This window comes from Trichechus manatus, unplaced genomic scaffold (assembly GCF_000243295.1).
Source record: "Trichechus manatus latirostris isolate Lorelei unplaced genomic scaffold, TriManLat1.0 scaffold00040, whole genome shotgun sequence".
Classification (NCBI taxonomy): domain Eukaryota; kingdom Metazoa; phylum Chordata; class Mammalia; order Sirenia; family Trichechidae; genus Trichechus; species Trichechus manatus.
This window is the reverse complement of record NW_004443976.1, coordinates 6924351-6945115: the sequence shown is the minus strand read 5'-3', so window position 1 is coordinate 6945115 and position 20765 is coordinate 6924351. Positions and strand designations below refer to the sequence as shown.

General features: G+C 39.5%; 1 protein-coding gene across 1 annotated transcript in view; it reads right to left on the bottom strand.

Moving 5' to 3' along the window:
• Positions 1 to 6829, bottom strand: part of LOC101349953 (zinc finger protein 18-like) — a 30103-nt gene extending 23274 nt beyond the window's left edge. Inside the window, exons 1-2 of the mRNA XM_023730987.1 lie at positions 6777 to 6829; positions 6507 to 6564 (exon numbers count right to left, since the gene is read on the bottom strand). Of these exons, the coding sequence (XP_023586755.1) occupies positions 6507 to 6564; positions 6777 to 6829 (111 nt within the window). The remainder of the gene's footprint in view (positions 1 to 6506; positions 6565 to 6776) is intronic.
• Between the last annotated feature and the right edge of the window lie 13936 nt (positions 6830 to 20765).

Here is a 20765-nt window from a genome sequence, read left to right as displayed (position 1 = left end):
TTCAGAGTAGTTCCCCAGGCCTTTCTTTCAGACACCTCTGGGTACACTCGAACTTCGAATCTTTCAGTTAACAGCAGAGCACATTAACTGTTTGCACCACCTAGGGGCTCAATGGATACATTCTTCTATTTTGAAAAAATATAAACTTGTGGCCACAGAGCAAACCACTGATACCATATCTAAACTGCCACCACCACCCTGCCCACTTCATAACATTCTCTCTTGGCCTTCAAATGCCCAGACCAAGTAGAAGAATGCCATCCACCTCATGAAGCATTATCACTACGGGCTTCCAGGTAAACAGTTCTTCTCCACCTAGCACTTCTATATCTGCATCTGTCTATTTACAGACTGAAAAGTAAAGCTGGACGAAGACACCAGTGCCCTACAAACAAAGCCCCATGTTGAACTGATCAGATGCTTCCATAATAATACTGAGCTTGAAGAGAATAAAACTGTTCTTCCATAAAAGGTGCAGTGAAATTTGCAAGTGACCTCTTTTGAGGGCCATGCTGAAAACCGGTCTCTTTGTAAGTTATGGAAAACCTGTCACACCTGAAATTTTTAACCTTGGGCTTAAAGGATGTGTAGAACAAATACTGACTACCTGACAACACTTCTATTGCCATGAACTAAGTAACCACTATTTTATGGCTAATGCTATCCAAACTTCAAAGACAGCAACTAAGACAGTGAGAAGAGAAATGCTAAATGACAAAGTTAATATTATTTTTTAAAGAAGCATGCCCTATTTCTACTTAATTTTCTTGCCTGTATTCCTCATACTGTATTGAATTATTGTTGATTCTTAAAACTTATGAAGGAGTTGACTTTGATATAAGTATTAGCTCATCATTAATTCACAATACTAACTACAACAATCAAAACGTATATACCTGTTGATGATATTCTAATGAAAGTCACTTGAATGTAGGGTAACACTCTAGCTTTTAATAGCTGCTTTTTCCTTGGGGTATAAGAAGCAATGTCTTCATCCCTACCACTTCACCCAAACAATTCATTCTTAATTAGAAAATCATTTAGAAACTGAAAAAAATTAGAAAGTAAGCTTTTTCAAGGATGAAAATAAACGTAAAAAGGGTTCATCCACTATTACATGTTTCTCTTAGGGACCTCCAAAACCAAAAAACCAAACCCACTGTCACTGAGTCAATTTCGACTCATAGGTACCCTATAAGACAGAGCAAAACTGCCCATTAGGGTTTCCAAGGAGTGGCTGGTGGATTCAAACTGCCGACCTTTTTTTGGTCAGGAGTCGTAGCTCTTAACCACTGTACCACCAGGGCTCCTTACGGGCCTCGGTGTATTTATTTTTGTTTAAAAGGAAACCTATAGATTTCATTCACATATGTATTCATGCAGCACCCAGTATGCTAGTGTGACATACATTCAATGCTCAACAAACATTGGTTGGGAATTCAGTTTCTGATAATAGCAGAGTAACTAGTATTACAGACAAGCCCACCCACTGCAAACAACTAGAAAACAAATGAGGCAACTGTTTTCAGGCCTTGGACAACAGACAAGCGAGAGTGCACTCCCTGCAAGAATGGACTCATGAGGTGAGCCCCATGGTCATCCTAGCTGTCTGCGTGGGGACAATTTTCCACCCACAGTGCAGGAAGCCAGAGCTTACAGAGAGTGGTTACACCAAGTTAAGAAGGCAAAGATCAGGCTTCAGAACTGCTGTAGTGGCTGGAATCTGAAGGATAGGGCACCGGAGAGGAGGGGGCTACAGGGATGGGGCTGAAGTCTGTGTGGGGTTTCACCAAGAGTGCTTAGCCAAGGGCTGGGCTTCGCATGAGCAGGGTGAAACTATGCAAATCTTAACAAAGAGCAGTTGAAATAGGGTTAAGCACAAAAGAGAGATTTAAAAAGACCATCTTATAACATGGAGGAATCTGGAAGGCATTATGCTGAGTGAATTTAGTCAGTCACAAAAGGACAAATACTGTATAAGACCACTATTACGAGAACTCAAGAAAAGGTTTAAACACAGAAGAAAACATTCTTTGATGGTTAGGAGGGTGGGGAGGGAGGGAGCGAGGGGGTATACACTAGCTAGATAGTAGACAAGAATTATCTTAGGTGAAGGGAAGAACAACACACACTACAGGGGAAATCAGCACAACTGGACTAAACCAAAGCTAAGAGGTTTCCTAAATACAACCAAACACTTGGAGGGACAGAGTAGCAGTGGCAGGGGTCTGAGGACCATGGTTTCAGGGGACATCTAGGTCAACTGGCATAACAAAGTTTATTAGGAAAATGTTCTGCATCCCATTTCGGCGAGTGGCATCTAAGGTCTTAAAAGCTAGTGAGCGACCATCTAAGATCATTGGTCCCACCCCACATGGAGCAAAGGAGAATGAAGAACACCAAAGACAAAAGGAAAATATTAGCCCAAGTGACAGAAAGGACCACATAAACCAGAGACTCCATCAGCCTGAGACCAGAAGAACTACATGGTGCCTGGCTACCACCAATGACAGCCCTGACAGGGAACACAACAGAGTCCCTGATGGAGGAGAAAAGTGGGGTGCAGAACTCAAATTCTAGTAAAAAGACGAGACTTAACAGTTTGAGACTGGAGGGACCCCGGAAGACATGGCTCCCAGGCTCTCTGTTAGCCCAAAACTAAAACCATTCCCGAGGCCAACTCTTCAGACAAAGATTAGACTGGACTATGGGACATAAAATGATACTTGTGAAGAGAGTGCATCTTAGCTCACGTAGATACAGGAGACTAAATGGGCAGCTCCTGTCCGGAGGCAAGATGAGAAGGCAGAGAGGATCAGGAGCTAGTTGAATGGACACAGGAAATCTGGGGTGGAAAGGAGGAGTGTGCTATCACAGTACAGGGAGAGCAACTAGGGTCACATAACAATGTGTGTATAAATTTTTGTATGAGAGACTAACTCGAATTGTAACTTTCACTTAAAGCACAGATAAATAAAAAATTAATAATGACATTATACCAATATAACATGTAGAAGAAAGAAAAATTGCACAAAGAGGGGTAATGAATGGATTTAATCTATTGTTAGGTTATATTTGTGAAGTTCAAAGTGAGAAAAAGGAAGTATGAAATGGGAAGTGGGAAACAGGAGGTGGGAAATGGGAAGTGTTAAGGTATGAAGTGAGAGGTGGGAAAATCAAAACTGTGAATTGTAAAATACAAAGCGGTGCAATATTAAAGTAGACTTTGGTAAGTTTAAGATGCATACTGTTAGGTCTAAAAAAATATTATACACAGAGGTATAAATAAAAAGCCAATAAAGGAATACTAAAAAAAAAAAAAACTCAATAACCCTAAAGCTGATAGGAAAGGGGCAAGAAACAAAAAACAGAAAGATTAAAGGCAAGGCAAGATGGTAGACTAAAACCCAACATATCAATAATTATATTAAGTGTAAGTGGACTGAACACTACAATTACAAAGCAGACATTGTCAGACTGTAAAAAGCAAGATCCAATGATATACTGTCCATAAAAAACATATTTTAAATATAAAGACATAGAAAGGTCAAAAAATCAAGGATGGAAAACAATGTTCTGTGCTAACAGCAAGCATAGTTAGTATCATTATGAGAAGTGGGTCAATTAATCAAGAACAGATACCAATCAACATAATATGCCACACTGATAAAAGAAAGAAGAACCATATGATCATCTCTACGGATGCAGAAAAAGCATCTGATAAAATCCAACACCCTTTCTTGAAGAAAACCCTAAAGAAGATTGGGAGAGACTGGAAATTCCTCAGTACGATTCAGGGCATATATGAAAAGTCAACAGCTAACATTATACTTAACAAAGAAAGACTGAAAGCTTTCCCTCTGAAATCCGGAACAAGACAAGGGTGCCTGCTCTCACTTCTATTCAATATTGTATTAGAAGTCATAGCCAGAGCAATAAAAAGACAAGAAAAAGAAATAAAAGGTATCCAAGCTGGAAAAGAAGTAAAATTATCTCTACTCGCAGATGATATGAACCTATATACAGAAATTCCTAAAGAGTCCGTAAGAAAACTTCTAAAGCTAATAGAGGAATTTAGCAAAGTTGCAGGGTACAAAGTCAACAAATATCAGTTGGGTTTCTATATACTACCAATGTGATATATGAAAGGGAAATTAGGGAAACCATTCCATTTGTGACAGCATCTAAGAGAATATCTGGGAAAACCTAACCAGGGACATGAAGGACTCGTACACTGAAAATTATATAACATTGCTGCAACAGACTAAAGACGACTTAAATGAATGGAAAGATGTTCCATGTTCATGAAGTGGAAGACTTAATACTGTTAAGATGTCAACACTACCCTAAGTGATCTATAGATTCAATGCAATCCCGATCAAAGGTTCCAACAGCCTTCTTTACAGAATGGAAAAACCAATCTACAAATTTATATGGAAGGGGAAGCAGCCCTGAATAGGTAAAGCAATAATGAAAGAGAAGAACAAAGTAGGAGGACTCACGCTTCCTGATTTTAAAACAAACAACACAGCTACAGTTATCAGAACAACCTGATACTGGTATAACAATAGACACACAGACTAATGGAATAGAATTGAGAGTCCAGAAAGAAACACAGACATCTATGGTCAACTGATTTTTGGTAAGGGTGCTATGTCCATTCAATGAGGAAACAAAGGTCTCTTCAATAAATACAGAGAGGTACAACTAAAAAGCCAATTAAAAACAAAACAAAACAAAACCAAATAGCTGCCATCAAGTCGATTCAAACTCAAAGTGACCCTACAGGGCAGAGCAGAACTGCCCCATAGGGTTTCTAAGGAGTGATTGGTAGATTCGAAATGCTGACCTTTTGGTTAGCAGCCAAGCTCTTAACCACTGCACCACCAGTACCAGGACTCCACAAAAAGCCAATAAAGAAATGCTTAAAAAAAAAAACAAAACTCAATAACCCAAAAGGCAAAAGGAAAAGAGTAAGAAACAAACAAACAAAAAACAAACAGGAAGATCAAAGGCAAGGCAAGATGGCAGACTAAAACCCAACATATCAATAATTACATTAAGTGTAAGTGGAATGAACACTACAAAGTAGACATTGTCAGATTGTAAAAAGCAAGAGCCAATGATATACTGTCTGTAAAAAACATATTTTAAATATAAAGACATAGAAAGGTTGAAAATAAAAGGATGGAAAAAAATATTCTGTGCAAACAGCAACCACAGGAAACCTGGCATGGCTATGTTAGTATCTGACAAAGTAGACTTCAAGGCAAAGAGAGAAACAAAGGGACATTTCATTATGAGAAGTAGGTCAATTAATCAAGAAAACATAACGATCCTAAATGTGAATGCACCTACTGTCGGGTCTAAAGGGACAAATCCTCAATCATAGGTAGAAATTTTAACACCTTTCTCTCAGTAACTGATAGAACAAGCAGGAAAAAAAAAAATCAGTTAGGAAACAGCAAACCTGAACAGCACAATTACCGATTTTATCTTACTGAAATTTACAAATCACTAGACCCAGCAACTGCAAAATACACATTCAACTATATATGAAACATTCACCAAGAGACCATATGCATATTTTTCAAAAGACTGGAATCTTACAGCATATATTCTCAGACCACAATGGAATTAGAATTCAAAAACAGTAAGACATTCCAGTATATGGAAATTATTAACACTCAAATAATTCATGGTTAAAATTAAAAATCACAAAAAATGAAAATACAAGATATCAAAATGTGTGGGATGCAGCTGAAGCACTGCTTAGAGGGGAACATACAGCTTTAAATTAATATCTGTTAAATGAATGAATGAATATACAAGTGTCCTTTATTATTTAAATCTATTTATTGCCTGAGTTTCAACTAACAGCAGCAAGATTTCAGACAGCAAGGGATGGATCTGCAAACTTACCCAAATTTATTTGGTTCCTAAATTAAGAGTGCAGTTCAGATGGGAGATAGACACACACACACACACACATATACATATGTATGACACTGAGGGAAAATTATCAATTTTATAAAACACTGAAATCTAATTTTGATAATTATTATACTATTATATAAGAAAAATGTTGCAAATTATTCAGAATTACTTTTTAGAGGGTTTATGAGTTTATATCCCAATGACTTCATGAGAATCTGCTTGTTACCAAAAAAAAAATTAAGGTTATCCCAAATGTATATTTGTTATACTTATTAGAACTGTAACAAATAAGAATTTTAAAATGTATACACACACACACATACACACATATATATATATATATATATATATATATATATGGAACCCGGGTGGCTAAGTGGATAAGAGCTGCAGCTGCTAATGAATCCAACAGCCGCTCCTTGGAAACCCTATGGATCACTGAGTCGGAATCGACTCGACGGCAACGGGTTTGGTTTTTTGGATATATACACACAAATACACGCATTATGTATATATGTATATGTATACACACACACACACACATATATATATATTTGTTGAGCGCCTACTATGTATCGGCGCCCATACTGGGCTCTGTTCATATTATTTCTAATCCTCACCATCACTCTGCAAGGGAAGTATAAAAGTTTACAAATCAGGAAACTCAGACTCACTATGGTAGCCAGATTCAAACCCAAGAAGCTCTAAAACCTGTGGCTTGAGGAGAGCTCCCGACGGGTGGGCACTTGTGGGGGCGTTTTGGGGTTTATCCCAAACAGCTGGGGGACCTAGTGGCACTTAGTGCCCCGACGGCCAGGGCTGCCCACTGCACTCCGCACCCTCCGCCAACAAACGCCAGCAGCACCCTGATGAGAACGATTCCCGGCGCCATCCCACCCGGGTTCTCTCTTTCCGAGGCTCCTTCCCAGTCTCTGGAGGAAGGCAGGAGGAAGGAGCCCGTTTTCGCCCCCAAAACAGACACCGAGCCGGGGACTCGCCGCCGGCCCACACGCTCAGAATCGCAGAACCTGGTCGGGGCACAGGCACCCACTCACAGCACCGCCACCCCGTCCTCGTCCCCCCACCGCCCACCCTCGCGGAGGCCCCGCGCACATGAGCCGCCAGCGTTTCGTGGCGCACGGTCGCGCGCCAGGTGGGCTCTGCCGCTGCTCCCGCAGGCCCGGGGGACTCGGCGAAGAACAGGACGGCACCAGGCCAGACCTGCGGGGGCAACAGCCTGCCTGCTCTGCCCGCAGGCGCTCACCTCGACCCGCGGAACCGCTCCGGATGCACTTCCGGGACACGCGGCGGCTGCGTGCGCCTCTCCCGGCGGCGGGCGGGGCGGGGCCGCCCCTATCTGCGGAGAAGGTTCGGATTGGCCGCCAGAGCCGCCCGTCCTGCTCGGAGCCACCGCCCCCACTTAGCCACTTAACCAGGAGGCCCTGTTATTAACAGTGTTCTCCATACATCCAGCTGACCGTTCATTCACTGAACCTTAATAGTTAATTCCGTGCTCATCAAACAGCCGTTTATTGAGCTCCTATTGTGTACCCCACCTTCATCTATCAGTTTGTGTGCTGTGGTGGCTTGCGGTTCCAACCCACCAGCAGTCGGCTGTGGCAGTCGGCTTCTGTAAAGATCACAGCCTTGCCAACCCTATGGGGCAGTTCTGCTCTGTCCTATGGGGTCGCTATGAGTCCGAACCGACTCGGCGGAAAGGGGTTTAGGTTTTTGGTTTAATTGTTATGATAAGTCAAGTGTGACAGCACAGGATTAAGACAGGCAGGTAGAAGAAAAAGTTGAACAGATTTGTTCATAACAAAATGAAGGGGGAAGAACCAGAGTTCAGAGAAGGGAAATTCTTATGTCCAAGGAACAGATATCGCTGAGTTGGTGAAAGAGGAAAAATAGAAGAGAAAACAGCAGAAGGGAGTGGCTTGAGCTGAAGGGGGTGACACCAAGGACGCACATCGTGGAACCCTGAAATACACCATTTTCTCACGAGGAGAATTCAGTATTTTTTTGTTTTTGTTTCATGCAAAAGCAGAGCGGCTGCCAGAGTCCATACTTCTGTCTGAGGTTTGTCTAGCTCTGGCACTGCCCTCAAAGATCATGCCAGAAGACCGGTACCTTTTCATCACACTTATTCCAGTACTACCAGCAATCTAGCACCCAATGCACCGGAGTTATGCTGGGTCATGTTATGAGAACACTCCAGGATAGGGGGCCTTTATTCTCCCATGGACAAGGGTGACAGATGACATTCACATATACAACACGCTTCCATGGACACACTCAAATTTAACAAAACCCAAAACAGTTTTGCAAAGAAGTAAATACAATCAAGAAAAAAAAAGTCACCATGGAGTCAATTCTAACTCAGGGTGACCCATGAGTGTCAGAGTAGAATTGTGCTCCACAGGGTTTTCAGTGGCTGATTTTTCCAAAGCGGGTCCTCTAGTCTTTCTTTTGGGGTGCCTCTGGGTGGACTTGAAACTCCAACCCTTCAGTTAGCAGCCAAACGCATTAAGCATTTACACCACCCAGGCACTCTGTAAATACAATAGCACTCTTTGATTTTGGTGTATTGTTTTATGAAAGCATTTTATAAGAATGTAAGTAAATTGGTCATTGAAAATTTTTTTAAAGTTTTCATGTTAAAGAGAAAATAAATATGCCCGATCTTTTTTTTTTTTTTTTTTAGTATACTGAACTTTATTTTTGTACTGAGACTTGAGTTTTTTACCTACCTTCTTAACTACAGATTGGCAAGTAAATATGTACCCTTTTGTGCACATAATAACATTTCATTAAAACTGCAATATGTAGGATTTTTAACATAGCAACTGGGTAAAAACATACATACTACAACTTACTTTACCAAACAGAAAACTCTGCCTTACGGAAAGCTGTTCAATAGAACTTTCTAGAAGTTCTATTGATGATGATGGAACTGTTCCATATCTGCACTGTCTAATAAGGTAGGCATCAGCCACATGTGGCTATTGAGCACATGAAATGTAGCTAATGAGACAGATGAAATGACTTTTTCATTTTATACTTTTCATTATTTTAAATTTAAACAGACACACGTGGCTTGTAGTTGCCGTATTAGATAGCGCAAGTCTACAGCATTTGGATACCGCGATGTAAGACCAAAAACAGTGGGGAAGGACTTGCTTTACAGGTGTGTTTGCTAAAGAGAGTATCGGGTAACTTTGTACAAAGACCAGCCTCTCATCCTGCTAGCAAAGATGAATTGAAGCCCTTTCCCCAAATGTTTGCAGCTCTTAAAGGCCACTGTTTCCATCTGCTATGATTACTTCTCCCACTGACCTCTCTCCTGGTTCTTATCTCTGGGATCTTTCTCACATGTCAACCCTGGAGGCTGCAGCTGCCTCCCAGAGAGAAGTTGCTGTATTAGCCATACTTCCTGTTGGAACTGCCTATACATCCTCCCAGGCCCACTGGTCCCACCCGCTACCAATTCACACCGTTTTTATGCTGCTCAGGCCCTGGGAGGAATCAATATATTTCATTAGCAGCTTTTGCTCCCTTTATCACTTTCATTGAAGGGCTCTGGGTGGCACAAACTGTTTGATTCCAACTACTAACCTAAAGGTTGGCAGTTCAAATCAATCCAACGGTCCATGGAAGAAAGACCTGGCCATCTGTTTCCATGATTATAGCCAAGAAAACCCTATGGAGCAGTTATACTCTGTAACACATGGGATTGCCATGTGTGGGAATAAACTTGATGGCAATGGGTTTGGTTTTCGGTTTTATTACTCTCACTCAACTGATTCAGATTCTCTGTCATGAACGGGAGAAGGGAGTTGGCATCAAAACTACTGGGCACTAGGATTATGTTCTGCCTGTGGGCATAATCCATCATGGAAAAGGAGAAGTGTTGAGAACCACTCATCTGGGGCTCCCTGGCCCTCCTGCCTCACCGGAAGACACTGTCCTTCTGCCAGTGCCATCCCTGCGACAATGCAGGCCCCCAACTATGTCTTTATCTGAAACAGCCATTCTCTAGCCTCTTTACCTATTTATGGCACTTATTAATTAAAAACACATCTGCAAATGAATCTTATATATAAACCTTTCCCTTACTTATCCCACTTGACCGCTATCAATTTACTGTTCTACAGCCCCGCAATACATAGACCCAGCATTCTTCCTGGATTAATGCGCCTTTACACTTGTAAATGCTCTTAAGTCGTTACTCAAGCCTTTTCCACAAAAACAAACCCTACTTCCCCAGTTAAACTGCAAATTCCACAAGCAAGGACTCTGGCTTTACTTGTTTACATTTCTGCAAAAACTAATATAGCTTTCTTTGTTTGCTGAGAGTCTGAGTGCAGAGGACGTGGAGGAGGGAGAGAGGCCAACGGCATCCTTTCACTCCTTGATGTATTTCTGTTTAAAATCATGTGTTTGCGTGCCACTGCAATAAGTGAGTTGCCTGTGAAAATTCAATGGGCTTGACTTTGTAAATCAGAGCTTTCAAAAAGAAAGTGATTATATGCATACACACACATGCGCGCTATAATCAGTCCATTAAGAGACAGTGGCCTGGACTATTCATGATGAGTTTAAGCTTTTAAATAATTCCTTTTCCACAAGTAGAGTTCATTTTGGCCCAAGCAGAGAAAGGTAGTGATTATAAAGGGAAAATTTACAATTGACAGAGTAACCTCCAAAAACTATTGTTGAAGTAGTCCTGGCTTTCTGCTGACAGCCAACAAAACCAGATTTAGCCTCCCACCTTAAACAACTAAAAATCAGGCAAACTATGAAAGACACCAGTTTTCACATCTTGGACAGCAGACAGCACAAGACTATGATATGTAAAAGAAAGGAAAAAGCAGGTGAGGCTTCATTGCACAAACTTACCCTACAGAGGTAGTTACCAGGCTCCAGTTCAGTGAGCAGGAACCCAAACAGAGCCCCACAGTCTGGCTGAGTGAGGAGACAGGGATCAGAGTTCGTGGAGGCCACACTGGCTAGAGTCTGCAGGGCAGAATACCTGAGGGGGCAGGGAAGCTGCACAGAGAAGGAGCTCCAGCGATTGACAGAGGCATGTTCTTGAGAGTTTGGCCAGATCCTGCTCTGCACGTAAGTGGAAAGAAACTACCTAACACTAGAAACAACCACCATAAAGGAGTAGAAAGAACAATTCTCAGAGATCACACACAGCTGGGAATAGTTTGTGCTCTTACCAGCCAGAGTAGAAAAACTCAAAAAACAGGAGGAATCAAAGAGAATTCTCAAAAGAATATCAACTTAGTAGAGAGGCTAACTTAGACTGAGACTAAAAGCTGTTCTCAAACCACCCTAACAAAGCTTAAATGCAGGCCTCCAAATGATCCATTGATTTAAAGTAAATTAACTTATAAAGAAGGAGATTTTCACTGAAATCCTAGAGAAACTAGTGTTATGGATTGAATTTTGTCCCATTCTTGTGAAAACACTGGACTGATACTCCACTAGAAATTATAACAAAGAATTTTAATGAATGAAAAGAAAAATAAGATCATTTCACAAAATGGAGAATCATACTGGCACTCAAACAAGAGGCAGTGTGTGTTCTGGCTTGCAGGGAAGGCAGTGAGGTATTTATCAGGCAAAGCAAACAAAGGCAAAACAGTTTCACATCAAGGGGGTGCAAGGGAAGGAAGAAAAAATTTACAAGGGATTGTCAAACTACAAACTTTCCTAATATCAATTTCTAGCCTACCATCAATCTCTTATTTCCCAATACAAACTGACTAAAGCAATATTTCTAAAGCAAGCTCTGTAAACATTCCTGATACAGGTGTTTATCAATTGATTGTAGGCTGGTGGTTCAACCTTATTTGGAGTTCATGAAATGTAAAAGGTGATCATTTGGTTAGCAAGGAGATTAAATCAGCTCTAACTTGAAATCTTTTGAAATGTAAACATTGCCCATCTGGCTAGGAGGGAGTGAGTTAGGGCCTAGGCATTCACCAGATGAATTGCCTGAGAGAGGTTAAGATAATCAGCTCATTTACATAAACTAAGGCTCAGGTCTCTACACTCTGTGTGTCACAAGCAATTAAAACTTTCACAGGAAGCCAGCCTGTCTTTTGTAGAAGGCAGAGGAAGGCTTCAAACCTAGCTGCAGCTTAATTTAGAATAGAATTTCAATTTAGGTCTGGGATTAACCATTTCAATCATGCCAAGCAGCCTCAGTTTTAAGGTTTGCTTATTCACCCCTCAAAAAGATACGTTGATGTCCTAACCACTGTACCTGTGAACGTGACCCCAATTGGAAATAGGCTTTTCTTTTGTTATGTTAATGAGGATAAACCAGAGGATGGTGGGTCTTAAATCTAATACCTTCTGATTGTGTCTTATAAAAAGGGAAAACAGACATAGAGAGACACACACAGGTTGAACATGCCATTTTAGGATCCATCTACAAGCCAAGAATGCCAAAAATGCTCAGGGCTGCCAGAAGCTGAAAAAACCAAAACCAAACCCATTACTGTCAAGTAGATTCTGACTCATAGCGACCCTATAGGACAGAGTACAACTACCTCATACGGTTTCCAAGGAGCGGCTGGTGGATATGAACTCCCAATCTTTTGGTTAGCAGCTGTAGCTCTTAACCACTTTGCCACTGGGGCTCTGCCAGAAGCTAAAAGACACAAGGAATAATCTTCTCCTAGAGTGAACAGAGCACAGCACCACAGACACCCTGAATTCAGACTTCTAGCCTCCAGAACTGTGGGACAATAAATTCCTCTTTTTAAAAGCCACCCGCTTGCGGTATTTTTTGCACTAGGTAACTAAGATTACTAGTCTTTTGGATTCCTCTAGTTCTGAGTGTGGACAGAGAAATAGCTGGTCTGATCACTTAGATGTGAGTTAGGCCAAAGTTATAGCCAGGAAGAAAAGACTGAGTAAAAATCAAAAGCAGAGATTATAAGAGGTTTTTAATCTCTAAAGAATAAAAGGTTTTGAATTATGATAAAACTACTCATCTAGAATCCATTGCTGGGCTCTTCTAAAGTCTTAACAATTTAAGATCGAACATATTACATCCTAATTGTTTTGCCATATTCTAAAGTTTAAGATGTAATGGCATATATTAAATCCATGGAATTTAGATACTTGGGTAGGAAAAGGGAAAGAGCTAAAACTCATCCTTTCACAAGGAAAACAACATTAGCTCAAAGAGTCTTCTTAATGCAGTGATTGGAGTAAAGTGAGAAACAGGGAAGCCATCTGGGGGACCAGAACCCCACAAACAGGGCTAAAAGTGAGGGCATCAGTCCCAGCCAGCAGGTACTGAGCACTTACACTGGTCCAGGCACAAAAAATACAAAAAAACCAAACCCATTGCCATCAAGTCAATTCTGACCACGGGGCAGTACTGTTCTGTCCTGTAGGGTCGCTATGAGTCGGAATCAACTAGACACAGCACCAGGTATTTCCACACATCATCTCATTTAATCCTCATAACAATACTATGAGATTGCAAAACCCAGTACATTTTTAAGAGATATCTTCCCCCTTCTTTGTTAACCAAAACATATTATATACAGCTTTGGAAGTTAAACTGATGGCGACTCAAAAAGGAAGCAGAAAGCTATGATCATCTGCTCATTAAATTTTTCCCTCTGCACTAAAGTTAATCTTCACACTTATTATTAAATCATCAGCTATTTTAAGGGAAACGTTTTTATTATTACACCATAAATTATAAATTGCACATAATGATGGCTTATCACATAACTGGAGGCATGAGGAAAACCATCTTGTCTCAGAAGCTTGGTTTTAGCTCATATACACAAGTATGTAGTATTTTTTTCTATCAAAGTTAAATGCACACAACATACAATTAGCCATTAACCATTTTAAAGTGCACGATTCAGTGGCATTTAGTACATTCACAATGTTATGCAACCACATCTATCCATCTATTTCCAAGACATTTTCATCACCCCCAAAGGAAACCCTACACCATTAAACAGTTACTTCCCATTCCCCCCTACCAGCCCCTGGCAGGGGGAGACAGAAATCCTTCCTGTGTCTATGGATTAGCCTATTCTATACGCTTCATATAAATAGAGTCACACAGTATATGACCTTTTGTGTCTGCCTTCTTTCACTTTACAAGTAATATTTTATGGCCTCTTCTCAGAAGCCTGTGCACACTGAAGAGGAGATTCCAAATTAAGAGAACTTTTTTTTTCTATTTTAACCCAATAATAGGATTCATTTCAGCAGATTCTTCAGGAAATCTACCACAAGAAGCTTTTGTTCACCTGATGTGGGTGTAGTTGAAAGTAATAAATTTTGGTGGCAGATACAGGTCACTTGTACCTTCCATCCAGTCTTGATATGGCCTCAGAATCTTTCACAACACACTGCTCTGGGCAGCACTGTGATACATCCAAGGAGACACAAGGGATGAAAGCTATTTTCTATCCCTGTAACACAGTCTGTTTTTACTTTTTAAAGGGAAAAACAACCCACTTTGAAGGTGACACTATTTCTAGCACTCAATACCAAAAAAATGGAAGAAAATTGTTGGAAGAACTGGGAGGTCCCAGGAGGCCATGTGAATATGCATATACAGAGCCAATCGAAAACACATTAAAATGGGACACTGTTCAAACAGTATGATCCTTGAGAAGTAAACTGACTTTCCTCTCTCCACTTGGACATTTGCGTAAGACTCTGTCAGGGGAGATCACACATGGATTGTATTAGGTGTAGGGTAGACTACACCAAAGCCAGGATCCAAAAAAAACACCAAAATAAGAAACCAAAATAAAGGACAAAAGGGAAAGCAGGGAAGAAGCTCAGAAGTGAAGAACAGTGGCACTGTGGAAAGAAAGGAAACTGATTCTAATCATCTACCTCCCAATTTTCATTCTTATTTTTAATAATAATCACTTTTAAAACTTTCAAAAAACAGTATCTGCCCACTATAAGCTCTTGTTCTCAAAGATCCTATTTCATTTAGATGTCAGCAAAAACAGTAGACTAAGGACCTCCAAAAAATCCTCTCCCCCATAAAACAATGAGAACACTGAATCAACTTTTTCAGAACTCTAGAAATTAACCAAAAGCTTACAGCAATACGGGGAATGTTTTTTCAAGAACAGTAGCTGAACCTCAGTAAAAGAGCAAGTTTTGTGGCCTTTTAAATTGCCCTTTACCCCCAGCACTGCAGCAGCCTTAAAAGCCAACAGTCTGGAATCACAATGAAAACCAGGAACCTGGCAGCCACTGAAAAAAGCAAAACATGGCTGGGGCATCTTCAAAGCCCCATTCCCAGAAAATTTTCCATGAGGACATTTGTCAAAAACAATGAAAGGCAACTACTTATCAATAAGATTGCCTGAGGCAATGAATAACAGTGGGAGCAAACAACAGACTAAGCAAAAATCTTAAAAGAAAAAGCTGGGAATAAGACATCCATAAAACTGAAAAAAAAAAAAAAAAAAACCAGTTGACATTTCATTGATTCGAACTCCTGGCAACCCTATGTGTTGCAGAGTAGAACTGCACTCCATAGGGTTTTCAAGGCTGTAAACTTTTGGAAGGAGATTGCCATGTCTTTCCTCTGAAGCTCCCCTAGATGGGTTCACACCACTTTCAGTTAGTATTTGAGTGCATAACGATTTGTGCTACCTTTGAAGTCTATAGGGTTTTTAAAAAGCTCTGACATATACATGGGAATCTAGGCAGCAATATTCATGCACAGGACTGTGCACATGCTCAAAAAAGACATAATAAGGTCCTAAGCTCACAACTCTGGCTAACATTGAGGGTCTCTGCCAGCAGGAAGTAAAAGCTAAGGCAGAGTTTTAAACTCTGTCTTAGCTTTAAAGGCAGGCCCCAACACACACACAGAACCCCTCAGCAAAGACTGGGAGGCTTACTAGTTCAGGCATTTGAAGAAATCTCTGTCCAATCATTTGCTGATCACTAAGCTAACCAAGCATGGCAGTTCAGTGACCACAAATGACAAAGAACACAGACTATATTTAATTGGTTCAGAAAAGTCACTAAATAAACATACAAAAACAAACTCTAGGGATGGAGAGAATCTGATTTCCAGAGCTGCCACATTATATTATGTTAAATATCCAATTGTCAAAAACAAACAAACAAAAAAAAAAACTAGGAGACAAACAAAAAAGCAAACAAGAAATTAAAATATTTCAATTCAGCTATTTTAAATGTTCAAAGAACTAAAAAAAAACCATGTCTAAAGGACAGCCTGCAAACATTGTCTTATCAAATAGAGAATATCAGTAAAGAGATAGAAATTATTTTTTAAAAAAATAGAAATTTTGGAGTTGAAAGGTATAATACCAGAAATGAAAAATTCAGCAGAGGGACTCAACAGCAGATTTGAGTTTGCAGATGAATCCTTAAACTTGAAGATAAGTTAAATGAGATTATCCAGTATTAAGAACAGAAAGAAAAGAATGAAAAAAAAATGAACAGAGCCACAGAGATCTTTACAGCACCATCCAGCATGCCAACAAATGAACCATGAAAGTCCCACAAGGAAAAAGGAACAGAAAGAATATTAGAAAAAAATGGCTAAAAACTCTCCAAAGTTGATGAAAAACAGTAATCTACATATCCAAAAAGCTCAACAAACTCCAAGTAAGATAAACTCAAAGTGATTCACACCAAAACACATTATGATCAAACTGTTGAAAGATAAAGACAAAGAGAATCTTGAAAATGGTAATTGAAAAGCAACTCATCATTTATAAGGGACTGTCAATAAGATTAAGAGCTGTTTCTCATCAGCAATAATGGAGACCAGAATACAGTGGGATAACATATGCAAAGTGCTAAAAGAAAAACACTGTTAGCCAAGAATTTAATATCTAGCAAAACTATCTTTCAAAAATGAAGGAGAAATTAACACATTTCCAGATTAAAAAACAAAAATTAAGAGAATCTATCACTACCAGACTTGCCCTACAAGAAACACTAAAGAAAGTTCTTCAGAATGAAATGAAAGGGCACTAGAGTGTATCTCAAGTCCACACGAAGAAATAAAGACCACTGCTTAATTTAACTACATAGGTAAATATAAAATACAGTGTGTACATATTTTTTACTTGTAACTTTCTTTTTATATTATCTGATTTAAAAGACATTTGCATAAAGCAGTAATTATAAATTTGTGTTGATGGGCATGCAATATATAAGAATGTAATTTGTATGACAACAACAGCACAAAAGAGGAAGAGGGAATGGAGTTATACAGGAGTAAAGTTTTTGTATTTTAATGAAATTAAGTTGGCATTAATCTGAACTAGACCGTCATCAATTAAGATGTTAATTATAATACCCAGGGAAACCTCTAATAACTAGGATAGATAGATAGATGATAGACAGACAGGCAGAAAGATGGTACAAGAAACAAGGGAATTAAATTGCTACAGTATGCAAATCTGCTGCAAGAGACCTCCTTAAAGTATTAAAATTAAAGACGTCACCTTGAAGACTAAGGTGCACCTGACCCAAGCCAAGGTGTTTTCAATCACCTCATACTCATACGAAGAAGTAAGACTGAAGAACTGATGCCTCTGAATTATGGTGTTGGGGAAGAATACTAAATATACCATGGACTGCCAAAAGAATGAACAAATCTGTCTTGCAAGAAGTATGGCCAGAATGCTCCTTAGAAGCAAGGATGGTAAGACTTTGTCTCATGTACTTTGGACATGTTATCAGGAGGGATCAGACCCTGGAGAAGGACATCATGCTGGTAGAGGGTCAGTGAAAAAGTGGAAGACCCTCAACGAGATGAACTGACACAGTGGCTGCAACAATGGGCTCGAGCATACCAATGATTGTGAGGATGGTGCAGGACCACGCAGTGTTTCGTTCTGTTGTGCATAGGGTCGCTATGAGTCAGAACCAATTCAATGGTGCCTAACAACAACAACAATATATCTACTTAACTCAAAAGAAGGCAGTAATGAAGAAATAAACCAAAATCAAATCAAACCAAACTCATTGCCATTTAGTCGATTCCAACATATAGAGGGGGGAAAAAAGACAACTAGCAAAATGCCAGATGTAAATCCTACCTTATTAGTAATTTCATCAAGAGTAAATGGATTAAACACTACAATTAAAAGAAAGACTGGCAGGATGGATTTTTTAAATGATTCAACCATATGCTGCTTATGTTGTTGTTAGGTGCCATCAAGTCAGTTCCGACTCATAGCGACCCTATGTACGACAAAACGAAACACTGCCCAATCCTGTGCCATCCTCATGATTGTTGTTATAAGAGACACATTTTAGATTAAAAGACACAAATAGGTTAAAAATAAACAGAAAAATATATACTATGCAAACCAAAAGAGAGCTGCAGGGCTATACTAATATCACACAAAATATACCTTAAGACAAAAATTGTTACTAGAGACGACGAACATTTTACAATGATAAAAATGTCAGTTCATCAAGAAGATATAACAATTATAAACATAAATGTGCCTAACATCAGAGCCTCCAAAATACATGAAGCAAAAACTAACAAAATTGAAGGTAGAAGTAGAAAACTCAACAATGATAGAAACTTCAATACCACACTGCTAATGGTGACTGCTAATGTTTTCAGGGTTTCTTTCTGGGGGTGATTAAAATGTTCTGGAATTAATACTGGTGATGATTGCACAGTTTTCTGAATATATTAAAAACCACTGAATCGTATACTTTAAAAGGATCAGTTTTATGGTATGTGAGGTGAAAAAAGTTTCTATCCCTGCTATCAACCATAAATACTTAGGTGGGGGGGAAATCACTACTATTTACTTTAGTTCTGGTGTTCACCACATTTCATATCAGCCTCTAACCGAATTGAAGGGGGCACATCCTTCCATTTAAATCAATTTTATGGAAAATAAACCAAAGTCTGCCCATAGTATGAGTGGCTCAGAGCCACGTGGACACAGACAAGTACTTTGTCAATGACTCTGGATCAGCATTTCCCGAAGTATGTTCCCTAAAACACTAGTACCATGGGAAAATTAATAGGCTCCCAAGAAAAGGGTCCTGTGGTCAAATAAGTTTGGGAAATGCTAGGGTAAACAAAGTGTCTATCCCTGACCTTTGTACAAGACTTGTCAGCGGGGACCAACCTATGTGTGGACTTCCAACCTGAAAACTAAGGAGAGCCCATCCAAGCGAGTTCTAGCTGGAGTAGCCTTGCTTCTCCAGATCTACCTTCCTACAGAGCCACTGACAAAGCAAGAAAAGAGGCTGAGCTGGAGGCTATCCAAAGGATGGATGAGTAAGTGTAGACCAGATATTTAGAAAAATAGGAAATCATGACCTCTCACAATTCTGTACAATTCCTCTAGGGAACTTGGAAAACTGACAAACATCAGTGAGACCCTGAGCTAGATAAGTGTGGGCACAGGGACTAGGGGACAATTTCATAATATTGAACCTTTGCTAATAAAATGATTTATTCTTCAACTCTCTCTGGTCTAGAATTTTTTTCCTAGTCCGTAGGTTCTCTTTTTATTCTTTTGGTGAACTCTTTTGATGAGCGTATTTAATTTTTAGAAGATCCCAGTGTGTGTGTTTGTGTATTGTTAGCTATGGCTTGTATTCTATTTATGCCATATGTTAGGGCCCCTAGTGTTGACCCTATTTATTCTTCCATTTTCTTTATAGTGTTTGGTTTCATATTTAGATCTCTGGTCCATTTTGAATTAGTTTTTGTGTATGGTGTGAGGTATGGGTCCTGTTTCATTTTTTTACTGAATATCCAGTTTTGCCAGTACCATTTATTAAGACTGTCTTTTCCCCATTTAATGGACTTTGGTCCTTTGTCAAAGATCAGCTGACCATAGGTGGATGGATTTATGTCTGGGTTCTCGATTCTCTTCCATAGGTCAATATGTCTGTCATTGAACCAACCCCAGGGTGTTTTGACTACCATGGCTATATAGTAGCTTCTAAGATCAGGTAGTGTGAGGCCTCTTACTTTGTTGTTTTCCTTCCATAATGCTTTGCTTATCTGCAGCCTTTTCATTTCCATGTAAAGTTGGTGATTATTTTTTCCATCTTATTAAAGAATGCTGTAGGTATTTAGATTGGAATTGCATATATATGTAGATCGCTTTGGGTAGGATTGACATTTTCACAATGTTGAGTCTTCCCATCTGTGAGCAAGGTATGTTTTTTTTTTTTCCATTTACGTAGGAATCTTTTAGTTTCTTATAATAGTGTTTTGTAGTTTTTCTTGTATAGATCTTTTATGTCCCTGGTTTGATTTATTCCTACATATTTTATCTTTTTAGGGGCTATTATAAATGGTATTGTTTTCCTATTTTCTTTCCAAAGTTCTCTTTGTTGGTGTACAGAAATTCAAGTGATTTTTTTTTTTTATAAAGTAAAAAGAAAGTTTTATTTGGCATATATTCAAAAGGACAAAAGTGGGAAGCAGACAAGCATGCTGCCAGAGCCATGTCTGCCTGAGTCCAAGGAAGGTTACAGAATCATCAGTATGTATCAACATCACAAAATGGGTAGAATCATTGAAAGTGCTACTTTTTCACTAATTGGCTGGAAACTGTAATCTTACATTTTGAATCATCTTTCTTAACCATCATTGGTATGGGTTTCAGTTATGAAAGTCAGGAGGGTCTTCATTGGTCCAACAAATTCCTATTCACTAAATGTTAATAGAAGAAGACAAAAGGTGAGAAGTCCTTTGGGTTAGGTTTTATTGCCCTTTTGTGAAAACTTCCTTAAGATAATTTCTGAGATTGTCCCATCTGTTGTCTTATCTC